At 38.3% G+C, this 14,795-nt stretch overlaps 1 protein-coding gene across 1 annotated transcript; it reads right to left on the bottom strand.

Moving 5' to 3' along the window:
• Positions 1–5,826: 5,826 nt before the first annotated feature.
• On the bottom strand, positions 5,827–13,454 carry LOC121512750 (serine/threonine-protein kinase NIM1). Its single transcript, XM_041792181.1, has 4 exons — positions 13,433–13,454; positions 10,046–10,348; positions 9,312–9,580; positions 5,827–6,579 (listed from the first exon to the last, which is right to left on the bottom strand). Exons 1-4 carry the CDS (start codon positions 13,452–13,454, stop codon positions 5,827–5,829), a joined length of 1,347 nt encoding a protein of 448 aa, XP_041648115.1.
• Between the last annotated feature and the right edge of the window lie 1,341 nt (positions 13,455–14,795).

The following is a 14,795-nucleotide window of genomic DNA, read 5'->3' as shown; positions in this document are numbered from 1 at the left end:
TTCTGGTTGCTCTGGTTCAAAATGCTTTAAGACTGATCTTCACCGTAGATGGATGTAGAAACGACCACCTGAGAGAGAAACCAGGAGACTAAGTGTTACTCCTGCTGACTGGCTGCAGAAAAGGTCAAACCCCTGCCTCCTCAATGCTGACAGACGGGGCGTGGGTCAAACTATCAAGTTAAAACAATTCAATTATATTTTTCTTCAGCCAAGATTTAGTGGTGTTACTAGTTTTCTTGTTTTGTTTCAGTAGATTTTGATATTGAGAAATAGCAGATATAAGATCATGACCGACAGCTCTGTTGACAAAACTAACTCCTTGCAGAATTCTTCACCAGATAAGCTGAAAAATGTAACAAAATCCAACTTTATGATAATTAACATTGACGTGAATGTAATGCTTTGCTTCCAAATTACAGCACATTAAGGGCCAATGTCCTCTTGACAGCTATTTTAAACATATTAGCTTCTGCTTACACAGCTAACAGAGCTACTTAAGCTACAGTTGCTATGTAGGCCCACGGTCTGCAGTCAGACCCCTCTCCAAAAATGCCAGCTTTAAATACAGGCCCCACGTAAGCATTAAGGGAGGTTATTTTGGCCTTATTTTTATCAGAGAGAAACAGAGACACACTGTCCATTTTACTGACCTAGATTTAGATTTCCAGTTTTCTGTTGGTTATGTTTTCTTTTTTTACCAGCATGTCCCAGATCCTAAAATTTGGAATGGCACAAACTTGAGGTTTGACTAGGCGTAAAACCAACATTGAAGTCATTGATATCATCCAACTTTGTCATCTTTTTTTTTTCCTTAACCTGCTGTCAAGAGATACAGCACTGCGGAAAAAGTATTTCCTTTTGTTGTATTTACTTGGGTTATTTATGTGTAATATCAAAATGTGTTTGATGATCTGAAACATTTAAGTGTGACAAAAAATCAGGAAGGGGGAAAATACTTTTATATAGCACTTTATGAAAGGCTTGTTGCTCAGATTCAGGGAACTAATTAGGTCCATTGTATGCAATGAAATCAGCACTTGGACTGAAATTTATCTTTGTCTTTGTAATTTTCCTGAGAACTGCTTCTTGATTCCCATGTGCTCTTTATCACTTGTGAAAAAAGGAAACTGTCCACAAAAGTCAGAGTTTTAACTTTCGCAACCATTTGAGCCATGTTTTAAGGAACTGAATGGGTTTGTCATGCACTGCTCTGGGCTGCTCTTTGGCTGCCAAATAATTACTAACAAATGCTGACTTGCTCTCAGGGCTGACATCTTGGCTCCCAGTGATAATCCCAGAGGTTAAGGAAAGGGTGAAGATAAGGAGAGGGCATGGTTTACATAAACATGAAAGAAGAGCGGAAGAGAAAGTGTTTGTTTGTGGGGCTGATACTTCATTTGGCTCATTGGGTTTTAATTTTAATACAGCAGGGATCAAAGATGGTATGATATCATGAGACTGATGTAAATATCTCTCATGACATTTGTGAGTTGATATTATTTATCAGATTCAAACTTAATCCTGCTAAAATTAAAAAGAAGACTTTGTAAACATTGTTATCTGATGTGATTTAAGCATCGGAAGAACTGGTTTGTTTAGTGTCTCACTATCATACTGACCTATCATGGTCATCCACCTTTATTTACTTGAAGTCATAAACTCTGTATATGTTGGGATAAAGTTGCTGTAAATACTAGGAGCCAAGTTTGACTGAACTATTTACATCATTAGGAAGCTTTTCTTCACTTTTAAGTTTCATTTTTGTTGAGACAGAGCAACATGGGGCTAGATGACCCTCTGGAGTTCCTTTGGATAATCTCTATCTTTATTGCTATGATGATATAAAAACACAGAGGTCCTATAGGCTGCTGTACAATTTCTCACTGATTCTTTATTAAATGCACTAAGTGGTGTGACTGAATTATTTGCAAAGCATAACCAATGCTTGGGATTTATGTGCTCACTCTGTGCAGTTTTATGGTTAGGCAGGACATGAGTGCCCACTCTGAACAAGTAAAATTAGGAGAGACTGTGGCAAATATTGATAAAGTTTTTTTTTAAATGTTTCATCTATTTGTATCTTAGCAATCGTTTTTGCATGGATTAAACACAGATTGTCAAAAATGCTCTTTTGGAAAGCTAAGTCCACTTTCACTAGCCATACCCTGACCTAATTACTCACAGACCTGTTGAATCAAGAAATCACTTCAATAGAACCTGTCTGATAATGTGAAGTATGTTAAAAGATCTCAAAAAGCAACGCATTATGCTGCGATCTAAAACAGTTCATGAACATATGAGAAACAAAGTCACTGACATCCATCAGTCTGGAGAGGCTATTTCTAAGGCTTTGGGACTCCAGTGAACCAGGATGAGAGCCATTATCCACAAATGGAAAAAACTTGGAACAATAGCGAACCTTCCAAGGAGGGTCTGGTCTACCAAAATTAGTCTAAGAGCGCATCGATGGCTCATCCAGGATGTCATGGAAATAAGCCAGAACAGCATCTAAAGACCTGCTTGCCTCACTTGAGTTAGTTAAGGTCAGTGATCATGATTCAACAAAAAGAAACACACTGGGCAAAAATGTCATTCATGGGAGAGTTCCAAGGTCAAAACCACTGTTGACCAAAAAGAACATAAAAAGGCTCATCTCACATTTGACAGAAAAGATCCTGATGATCCCCAGACTTTTGGGATGAGGAGGTTAAACTTTTTGGAAGGTGTGCATCCGGCATAAAAAACTCACAAAGCATTTCTTAAAAAATAAATGATACCAGTGGTCAAAAATGTAAGTGGTAGTGTGATGATCTGGGGCTGCATTGCTGCTTCAGAACCTGGACAACTTGTGGTAATTGATGCAGCCATGAATTCTGCTCTATATGAGAAAATCCTGTGGAGAATGTCCAGCCATCAGGTCATGACCTCAAGCTTAAGCATACTTGGTTTATGCAGCAGAACAATGGGCCTCATCCACCAAAATCTTCTAAAGATTTTTCTTAAATTTGCACCTGTGTTCTTAAGTTGATGAATGCAAGGTGCTCCTTAGCTAATTAGAATTGAGTTTAACCTTTTAATGTCCATATAAGGAACTATAAAGGCAATTTCCAAAGACAGGTGGTGAGAAGAAGCAAGATGTTAGTAACACCCAAATTTTAACGAATCATGAAAACAATTTCAATACTCCCATAATTTTCAAGTGGATGTAGTCCTATTTCAAATGACACAAAAACAGAAATAGTAAATGATATTTTTGGCCCCAGTGGTGGAAATTACATACGTACCACATAAATATCTACTGGAATGATATCACTTATTCAGGCGATGTTTTCATCAGAAATGGCATGCATCATGCTGTAATAAGAAAAGCCTGCATTCAAAATGAGTTTAGAACTAAATAACAGTGCTCTGTTTAGTGATGAACTTTAAATCAATACTTTTTATTGTTTTACATGGACTTTGTCCTAGTACTCTTAAAGCCAGTAATTATCCAAATATGCACCAGTGCAGCTTTAAAATCATTCCTCTATTATGACAGTTGGTTGTTTAATCTGCCACAAAGACTACAACTCAATCCATCCTTTGTCCCCTCAAAGGACGATCCTGCAGTCATAATACGTTTCATGTTGAAGTAATAAGAGGTATATTCACACCAAGGATGTTGTGCAATGACAAGATTCTTACATAAACAGCAAGTCAAGACTGCTCCTTGGCACCAGAAGAGACCCTGATAATCTCTGTGTTGGATCCTGCCCACAGACTGTGAACATCTTCCTGTGAGAACAGGCGAAGAGCTGGGGGTTCGTTTCGGTGACGTTTTATTGCAGAACGACGCTTATCACTGTGCCAATCAGTGATAGTAAACACTGCAGCTGTGCGCAGTTATTTGCAGATTCGCTTTGGCTGACTGGGTGCAGGTAAAAGGTAAAGAGTGATGCCTGGCACATGAAGATTGTTGTTCCTTCAGGAGAATTCAAAAGTGACAGTTGCAGTTGAGCTGAAAGATCAGTAAAGTGGAAAAGAGCAACTACTGTCAGCACCCAGCCATAAATGATTTATACCACTTAACCTGTTTGGGGTCATGGGGTGTGGATCCCAGGTGCCACTGGGCAAGGTGAGGTACACACTGGACTGGTCACCAGTCAGTCACTGGGCAGACATAAAATTAATAAACAGACACACACACACACCTACAGGCAATTTAGAGCCACAAATTAACCACCTTACAAGCATGTCTGTAGAGCAATGGTTCTCAGTCTTTCTCCTTGGAGCACCCCCTACTAGAATCATAAAAATGGTTTTGAAATTTTGAATTTTATCTCATGTTTTATCCTTTTCAATTCACAATTTTTACTTTTATCTCATATTATGACCTTTAAAACTTATGATTTTGTCTTTTAATTTCATGTTGTGATGTTTAGAACAATAAGTTTGACTTTTATCTCATCTTTAGAGCCTTTAAACTTATCATTTTGACTTTATTTAATCTCAGAATCATTTATCATCAGCGATATATACATTTTTTTTTTCATATTTCATCACTGGTGAAAATGAGGTTGACAGTTTTAAATGTTGATCCTGTTTAGCTAATAGGTTAGACCTAAATTCTGACCCTGTTGTGATTGAGTATGACACCCCTGCTTCGGACTAGAGGAGGATCCTGGAGCCCTTTGAGAGAGCTATGTATCCACAGGGAGAACATCCAAACTCCTTATATAGACAATGTCTGGTAGGGATTTCCCTAGAAACCTTTTTGAAATCTATCAATCATATTAAACTTTAGATATTGAGGTAATTAAAGTGTAAAAACCATACAGGAATTTAGTATTTCTTAACTCTGTGGAGGTTTCACACGAAAAATACTTTCTGTTTCTTGCCTGCTCCTTTACGGGAAGTCCTCAAACAGAGCCAACTCAATTCCAGTAAGTTAACTAGCTCAAGAGTCAACTTTTTTACCCAAAAAAGCCAGATTTACAAGGATGAGAAAATCATCAGATATCCCACAGGGCGTATTTGTGTAAACAGAAAATCTCTACTGGAGTCTTGCATCCAACAGAAAAAGACACTAAAACGATCCTGTGACTTCTAGCCTTGTCTTGTGAGAGAGAACATTAATCTAAAACATATTCATTTGTTTGTTTTTATTTTATTACAGAGAGGAATAAGTTCAGGCAGGTTACATGACAGAGTTAATGCCAACTGTTTCATGCATATCAAGAAAAATATCAAACCGTCCATGTGCTCCAAAACTTCTCCAACAATCATGAAACATGCATACATTTGCACAAATCTATAGATATCTTTAGTAATTAAGGCGTTTATGACATTAGACTGTATTTACATTAACATCCTTAAGACTCGTGGCTCTAGTTCCATTTTGTCCTGGGACATATTTTCTCTTCCATAATCTCTGCTGGGCTAAGCATGTTCTCAGTGTCTCTTACTGGGATTATCTCTGGCCCAGGATAAGTTGACACAGATACATGCAGTGGCCGATGCAGACAGATGCAGATACAGTGACTGATAAATGTCAAGTATCATTAAGCAGGTGTCTGGGGAGGTAATCAGAACACAGGTAATGACTTAAGAGGGGTGCGGCCCCGCTCTGTAAGCTTTAATAGACTTATCATTTGGGGCAGGAGTTCCAGCTTAACCTTAAAGTGTCAGACATTTCGATCCAGTATTGCACAAGACTGCCTGTCAACGTGCAGCCTAACACCTCACAGGCTACAGCTTAGACTGATTGGGGGGGTGTTAGGGATAAAATGGTCACTTGTGTTTTGGATTTAGAGTCATAATCAGAGTAAGCTCAGCCCAGTTCTCCCATTAGAGTATAGCACACACAGCAGTGGAAGTGTGCTTGTCCATAGAGGCTACAGTCCACCTCCCAGGGCTCTCGTACTCATCAGGGTGCAGGCATGAATAACCCACAGCATCCACCATCCTCTTCTTCTGGACCCGGTGCAGAAGGATGCGGTAGGTGCCGGTCAGAGGGCTCCTACAGTCCTTGCAGGGGTTGTTTTGGAGATGAACGGCCAGAATACCCAGCTCTGAGAGCAAAGCTTTCACCTCCTGCTCCTCCTCACTCAGAGTCTGACTGTCCAAAGCAAAGTGAGCCGGAGAGAGAGGCAGAGAGGCGAACGATGGGGGGTACTGAAGCCCTTGCAGCCAAGCACAGTTTGTGATCTGGGAGAGAGGCGTGCGATCAGCGGGCACCGGCCGCAGCATGCCTTTAATGACCAGCTGACAGGGCTCAGGCACATGAGTGGGGATACTGTAGGCCCCCTGGAGGATGCAGCGCTTCAGCCTGCTCATCGTGTCCCCAAAAAAAGGCATGGTGGCCGTCACCATGAAGTACAGGAGAATACCTAAAGCCCAGATGTCCGAATGATATCCAATGAAACCTTTATCTCTGAACAGTTCAGGAGCAGCGTACGGTGGAGAGCCACAGAAGCTGGTGAGGATCTCAGTGGAGCTGCAGTCTGTGCTGAAGCCAAAGTCTCCAACCTTGATGCAATAACTGGTGGTGTAGAAGACGTTCTCAGCTTTTAGGTCTCTGTGGACGATTTTCTTGTCATGCTGAAAGAAAAAAAGTCATCTTAATGAAAAGAGTTCAGTTTTACAAATCATTTTCATAAAAAGAGTAATTCAAAAACATTCAGTCCACTACTTTTAAAATGAGCATGACTAATGGTAGAAGTTACAGGTTTAAAGTGCTTATATTTCAAAGTTCTTTATTCCTTGTGGATCTGATGATCTACCAAAGATGGAGTCCAAAACTTTGGGCCATTATAAAGTTTCAGAAATGTGTGGCGTGTTAAGAGTAGAGACGCACCAGTTCTTATGGTCTGATGCTAATACTGAACCTCCTGAGATCTGTGATTTTATTTGGAAAGCATTTCTTATTCCTCCCGCTTATCTAGGAAGTAGTTTTCACCAAAAAGTTCTGCATATAAGGACAACAGGCTTATTTCACCGTACGATACACAACATCATTTATTTATTAAATACATTTTGAGCGTATTGTGGCCACTTGGTAAGGACCATTCAGTCAGTTCAGTCAGGTATGATTTAAATTTCCACTAGTTCAGAAGATCTCAGAAAATTACCCTTAAAATAATCCAAGATTTCCAAAACATAAAAAATCCCTAAATTAAAAAAAAAAGACATTACCAAAAATTCTGTAACATTTCAAAAATCCCTGTTAAAAATACCCCATATGCCACAAATGTTACCAAACGTTTTAGTTAACTTTTCTGAAAAGCTTCTACATACAGTTTTTACCAAACCCTCCCCCCCAAAATTCCATGGAAAATTATGGAAAATCTGGAGAAAATTATGCTGCAAGTCCTTTTTGGAGCACCAGCATCCAGTTTACTGATGTACCTTATTTAAATATTTCTAAACAAGTTCCCCTTAACATCCCAAAAAAATCTCTAAAAATTCCTTGAAAATTCCCCATTCAAATTTCAAATCAAATCCCAAAACTTTAAAAATAAATTCCCCAAATTCCCATGAAAGTACAAAATAATAATAGCAAATATATTATAATAAATTAATTTAAAAATCCCCCTAAAATTCCAAGAAATATCGAGATGTGAGTTCTCTAGACTTCCCAGGAAAATTACTTAAACTTCAGTGGAAATTCTGGACAGTTATCTAAATTATTGATTTTTTTTAACCAAGCCCAAATGTAACATGGTATCTCAGGAGGTTAAAATAAAAATCAATCCAATGACTAATGGCTGACATTTTTCACCACTTCTTTCCTGTAAGACTCCCACTTTGCCAAACATTTTTCCTGTAATGGATAACGCAAACAGATCAGAGTTTGCTCTCCTCTTCTCAGGAAGTATCAGTCTGATTCAGAAGTTAGTTCTGCTAAATACAGACACCAATTTGATAAGACACAACACATAAACACTGGCTACTGCTATCTGGTCTTGCCTCATTATTTGTCAATGGCAAATGTTTGTTACAAGGCTGATACCAATATTAAACTGATGCTTCTGTGCATACCCTGTTAAGAGTTTGTCTTAAAAGAGATTTCTGCCCTAAGATTATTGATAACTATCCAAGGCCAAAAATTATTACATAATTCCCATTTAAATCTTGTCAAAATCCAAAACTTTTATAAAGATTTATTCTGGGTTTTTTCCTTTATCAGAGAGGGATAGGACAGTGGAGAGAGCTGGAAACAGGGATGAGAGTGTGGAGAATGATGTGCAGTGAAAGACAGTGAAAGCCGCCGTGTTCATGGGGTGCAACCTAACCACTAGGGCGTCTGTGCTCCTAAAAGGACTCTCACACTCAGCTTACAGCTCCTCATAGTAGCTTTAAAATAAAAGACAAAGGGATTTTTTTCTTGATCAGGGATTTGTTTACGTTATGTTACCTTACTGTGTTAAAAAAGTTAGTTGCTTAAAATTACTTTGAAAGAAACCCTGCATATTAAGATGTATTGTCTTTAATACATCATCATTAGTGTAATTTATGACAGTGGTTCTCAACTGAGGGAGCCTCAGGACCTCCAGTACCAACTCAATGTGAAACTGTGACCCAATTTTCTAATACCTTTCATCCAATCATATTAATTTAAGGAGACTAGCAGAGTTCAGACCACTGACAGTACAAACCATGTAACAAACCAAATGGACAAGACAAAAGAAGCATGCTTTAAAAGAGTTATTAAGACTTTTTGGTGCAGTTTTTTCTTGGCCACCCACTGAAAAGGGCTCTATGACACACTTTTGGGCCCTTCTACTGCTTTATATGGTACAGGACGACACAGTAGATTTCTACATTTTGCCAAAATTGAGACTTTGTGCATTGTGGGTAGTGATGTCACATGGCTGCATTGTTCTTCCTGTGACTTTCAGACTATAGCCTACTCACCTCACTCTACATTACAGTATCTTCTTCCTTGTTGTTCTCGTCACTAAAGCTGTACTTGGGCTAAAAAAACTGAAAGGATTTCTAAGGATGACACTCATTTAGACAAAAAAAAGCAGCCATATTATATCATTACCTACAGTGCATTGCATGAACACAGAAATCTAGTGTTTCTTAGTACAACATACATATATATAATGTTAATCCAACAAAGCCAGCATGTTTTAATTTGCAGGCTTCCTTTAAATGCTTTCATGTACACCTGCATACACACTGTATTACTGAAGTGAGCCATTGAAGTCTTTAAAAGTCTAACTCTGTCTCTACTTAACTCTTATTTTTCCAACCATGAGAAAAAAGCAATGACTGAGCACAATGTTTGGAATTAGATTACAACTGGTCCTGACACTGAACCTCACCATGTGTTCCACAGCAGCGATGATTTGTGCAAACACCAGCTTAGTCTCCAGGTCATTAAGTCTCCCCCTGGTGGTGATCCTGGAGAATAGATCCCCACCGCTTCCATACTCCATCACCAGGTAAAGCCTCCTGCTGGTCTCGAACACCTCGTACAGTCGCACTATGTTTGGGTGGCTCAGCTTTTCCATGCAGCTGATCTCTGAGGAGGTCATCGGCTGGCTCTTTTTATCCAGGCGCATCTTCTCCACCACTTTGACAGCAACTCTCTCTGTGACATAAGAGGAGGAGAGGTTTAGATGTCAGAGAGGGGGGATAAGGGTGGGAGGAGAGAAACAAAACAGACACTTTAAGGGATAAACACATGAGAAAACAGTGAAATGTATCCATTAAATGCACATGAGTAGAGAAAAGAGGGAATGTTCTTTGGCAAGTAACTTTATTAGATGATTGTTTCAGCATCATTGCTATGAAAAATGTGGCAGCTTTAAACAGCAAATAAATGCTCTTTGCTGTTCCAGTGTAGATCTACATCAGAACGGCTTATTGAGGGGATGAGATTATTTACATGAACACTAGACCAAAGTTGTATAATTGTTATTGGAAGTCTGTGTACATAACAGGAAACTGGCTTCCCAGAAACACACATTTTCACACAGATTCAACTGGATGCCAAAGAAGAACTCATAAAATCAACAAATGGTTGAAACCACACAAACAGCCTGTAATTTCTCACCTTTTGTTAAGGCGTGGATGCCAAGCCTCACTGTTGAGAAATTCCCCTGCCCTATCTCTCCACGAAGCTCGTAGAAGCCAACTCTCCGACCAAGCATCAGGTCATTGACAACCCTCTCATTGTGGGCCATGTCATAGACGACCCTCTCAAATGGGGACAGCCTCATCCTCTCTGCTTCGGTCAGCTGTGGGATGGTACAAGACGGGGTAGAGGCCTGAGGCCTGACAGCCTTCTCCACCTTTGGAGCTTCATCTTTGGACTTTTTGTTTGGTTTCTGTTTTGGCCACAGCCGTGTTTTGAGACCTGAAATAAAATATCAATGGGAAGTTTATTTATTTTACAGAAGTCTCTAAAAATAAGCACTGTTTAAAAGAGAACCCAGCAATATAGCAATAATAGCATTATTCTGAGCAGGCCAGGGCCCCTGAAAAACCAGTGAATGGGCCCTCCCTTTTGTTTTTATTGATTGTATCACTGCATGTGTGTTGGATCAGTAGCATTGGTGCTGGGGTCCTAGCTAACAGTCACCTTGGAGCTAAATAGAGGGTTGAGCTATTACCTTTTTTCCAAATTTTCAACCCATTTTCGTCACCTTTATTCTGCTTTTCACCATTTTTACTGCCATTTTGTGCCACTGTAGGATATTTTGTCCTACTTTTAAAAGCATTTTGCTTTCTGGCCAATGTTTGCCATTTTAAACCCATTTTTGCCACTTTTTAACAGCTATTCATCATTTTTACTGCCCATTTTTGCCACTTATTCCCCCTCTTAACCCATATTTGCTGCCTCATCTCCTTTTTGCCTCTTTAAACCTATTTTTTCTACACTTAACAGATTTTTGCTACTCTTTAACCACTTTTCACCACTTATTTCTGCCAATTTTTGCTACTCTTAACTTTCAGTTTTCACCTTTTATTCCCTTCTACTTTATTCTCTGGTATCCTGACAACTGTGCGGATCACGGCTTAGCTTTGAAGTCTGACATTCCTTTTCAAATTGTTTAGTTCAGCGTGCCTGTCCACACTGTCAACATTACAAATAAAAAGGTAATTTTGTTTAAGAAAAGGGGTTTATATTTTGAAAATGCTATATTGTTCGGCAGCATAAATAAATAAAGGTCATTTTTGTTGCTTTGATAGAGATAGTGATTTTTCAGGTTAAATATAGGCTAAAATGTGGTTATCACAGCTTCGCTTTACAATGAGTCATGATTTTTTTGACCTCCGTGGGCCCCAGAAGGCCTTCCCTGATATCCCCCTGTATGGGTGGCCTAAATTCTGAGGTAGCACCACTTTTAATTCAAGCATGGTCTTAATGTGTTACTTGAGTTCAAGGAAGTGTTGGACAGATCATAAGTTAGTTTAGTGTTGGGCCATTTAAACCTCAGAGGTCAGTGTCTAAAAGTAGTTTGAAAAACTATGTTTAGAGCCGTGGTAATGAGATTAACCTCCATTTAACTGACTTTGTTTTACACATGGAAAATTGTCTGGCCTTTTCCACAACAACAAATTAGTTTGTGTCTATCTTTATGTTGCTGATGTAACAATGATTATGATTTCAAGTTACGACTCCTGCACCTTTTCACTGTCTTTGTCAACTTTTCAGACGTATAGTAGGCTGATGCTGGTTTGTTTTTGGACTGTGTTCAATCATTTCAATGGGTATTTTTTCATTCATAATGATAGACAAAAGCAGGATGTGTGAACCTTTCCTGTTTTCCTCACAGGTCTCATTCTTTGGACACATTTCCTCAAGCCTCAGCACATTTCTTTTTAAATCAGCCCAAGTTTTCATTTTTCCAGAACAAGAAAGAACGTTCTCTCTTATGCTGCGTTTCTTTTGTCTTCACAGGAAGCTGTTGATTTCAGCATTTGAAGAAACAATGAACATTAGGTTCAGAGGTCAGATGGTTCATCCATCTGGACTTATGCTCAGTGTGAGTTTCCGTTTCAGCACATTTTACCTTGACAAATCACAACTAATGCTAAGACCTCACAGGAGTCAAATAGAGCTACCAGGGGCTAATTACAATGATAAGTGATGATATACATTTATAAATCAGGAGTATAATACTGTAATAAAGTGCCTTGCCCCAGTAATTGAGGGCTAAATTTAGCTTGAGTTACAACAGGCTCAGCTCTCAGAGATGCCAGGATTATTTGCCTCTTTTAGATACTGGATTAGTAGGTCTAGCCAATTTAAATGCACAAATTTAGACGTTAATTTAATAATAAACTTATGTGTTTTATTTTCTTTAGATGTTACTATTGCCCCATTTACTTTGAGAGTATAAGTAGTCATATAAAATAAATGCAGTATGTAAGTAAATGGACTCTTCAAAGTCAACGAGGAAATGTATCCTATGAAGGTGTGGGATTGTTTTACATATTAATAAGTCAATTAAAACCTCTGTGAGATTGCATTTTGCTAAACTTGGCACTACTGCTTCATTTAGGCTACGTTCACACCGCAGGCCTTAATGCTCAATTCTGATCTTTTCTCAGATCTGATTTTTTTGTTTGCCTGTTCACACTGCAGTCAACTTCCAAAAATTCAGATACGTATCTGATTTAGATCTACATACAAAAGTTGTCTGAATCTGATTTGAAACGGTTAGATTCAGTGTGACTTGTGCTGTTCACACTGTCAGAAAAAAATCCGATACGAGTCACATGTGAGCAAAAAAATCAGATTCAGGTCACTTTTAACTGCAGTGTGAACATAGCCTTACACTAGGCAATTTAAGGCCTGAAATATAAAGTCAAACATGTTTACAATTTAAGCATCCTTTAGATAAAAATGCTAATATCTAACAGCCTTAGTTATTCCCTACTAAAACTTCTAACATTGTTTAGAACCTGTTCATATAACGAAGTCTGGGGTTTTCAAGTTATATAATTTCCACTACCTGGCAAGAATAAATCCTATAAAAGTACTCATATGGCAGGGATTTATCCTTTGTACGTATACTAAACATATATCATTTATATTTGGCATGAGAGCTGTAAATATTAGTCTTAAACTACATCATCCCATCTCTGGTTTTCATTCTTATTGAGCAGCCATGTCTGCATTGACACAACTTTAAACAACTTAAATGTGACCAGTCAAAAAGATGAACATCTGAAACAAACCACATGTAAAGACAGAGGACAAACACACATGAAACTGTCCCCTCATCACATCAAAACCCCAGAGTAATTTCATTCTGACTGACACCAGAGCCATGAAACAAGTACACCAGCAGCTAAATAACACATTTATTAGCTCAAAACATCTTTTTTAAGAGTCATATTAGAAAGTAAATGCCACATTTTTATCAGTGAAGTACTGTTGATGTCTTTCCAACAGTCTAAAGACAGAAATATAAGAGGAAAGGTAACTTACCTGGAAGTGATGGATCCTTCATGTCTGTCTCTCAGGCAGTTAAACCAGACAGTGACTGAACATGTGAATGGAGCCTTAGAGGACTTGTGAGAACTCCTCACAATCCTATTAACCCACTGTATTAGCAGACCGCTCATTGGGTTATGTGACACCGGCTAAAGGGATGTGAATGCAGCAGACATATTGGTTTTCACTGTGAATGACAGCATGTAAGCTTTTAATTATCTTTGTTGCAGAAGCAGAAATAGACATTGCAGTTTTAAGTTTGAGGAGGAAACTGAAAGTTGTAGTCTATTAAATTGGCTGCTAACTAATTATATATTTCATTGCATTAAATAGGTTCATCAAATGTTATACTTGTAATTCAGTTTATTTGAACTTCTGCTCATTTTAAGTAAAACCCTGATGCAGCCTCTCATAAAGAAACAGTTATACTAGGCCAAAATACATAAAACCCTTAAAATTGTTCAGTTAATTACAAATGGCTGTTCAAAAGTATACCATATGTTTAATATCAGCAGAAAGCTCTGATCCTAAGGTTTCTGAGCATGTAAGCCATTCAGGGATAAAATTACTAAAGCAGTCACAATGAATGCATTTGTTTGGCTAATACAAACAAGCGATAACAAAAGTGAACCAGCTCACCATAAGATGAATCTCTGATCATAACATTCAATCAAATACAGTCCTACTGCATCAGGAATAGTCCCCACAGTCTAAATCAAATATTTAATCCAAAAACATGATTATTAATAAAGATCCATGGACTGGTTTTAAATAATTTTAAATGTATCATTGTTGTTCTCAATAGTCCACTGTATTTGCTCTAGTAATGACGTTTTTCCAGGCAATTATTAGCAATGCTGTAAGGAAAAAATATCTGCCAACCTCTGACCTTTAGATTGACACCTCAATTGACCAGTTGTCTAGAGCCTACAACAGCCAATGAGGGCCTGGATTAAGGGGAAATCCCCGCCTCTCTAGTGATGTCGCCAGACCAAGCCATATAAGGAACTAACTGGCATGCTGTCAATTGCATCAAAATAGTTAAATCTGTAAACGAAGTCTGCAGTAGTAATGAAAATATGTGTAAAGTATGTTAAGTCAATATAAAATGTATCTTTTTCTCCACAAAAAAAGGTTTCTTTTATTATTTTCCAGGCCCATTAATTATGCAAAATGTGTCAAAAATTGACTTTATTGAATTTATTCCTCTATTTCTGTGCCAGTTAGACTGATGGTTATTCCTCTCCCCTTTTCATAGAGACCACGATGATGTCTGTGTGTTGAAGCATTCAGGAGAAGGAACCTTTTCATTTTAGGTGTATGTTTATCACAGTAGCCAAGGGGCTTTTTTGGAGTC

This window comes from Cheilinus undulatus, linkage group 7, assembly GCF_018320785.1.
Source record: "Cheilinus undulatus linkage group 7, ASM1832078v1, whole genome shotgun sequence".
In the NCBI taxonomy this organism is placed as follows: domain Eukaryota; kingdom Metazoa; phylum Chordata; class Actinopteri; order Labriformes; family Labridae; genus Cheilinus; species Cheilinus undulatus.
Note: the sequence above shows the minus strand (reverse complement) of the source record. Positions and strands in the feature narration are given on the sequence as shown.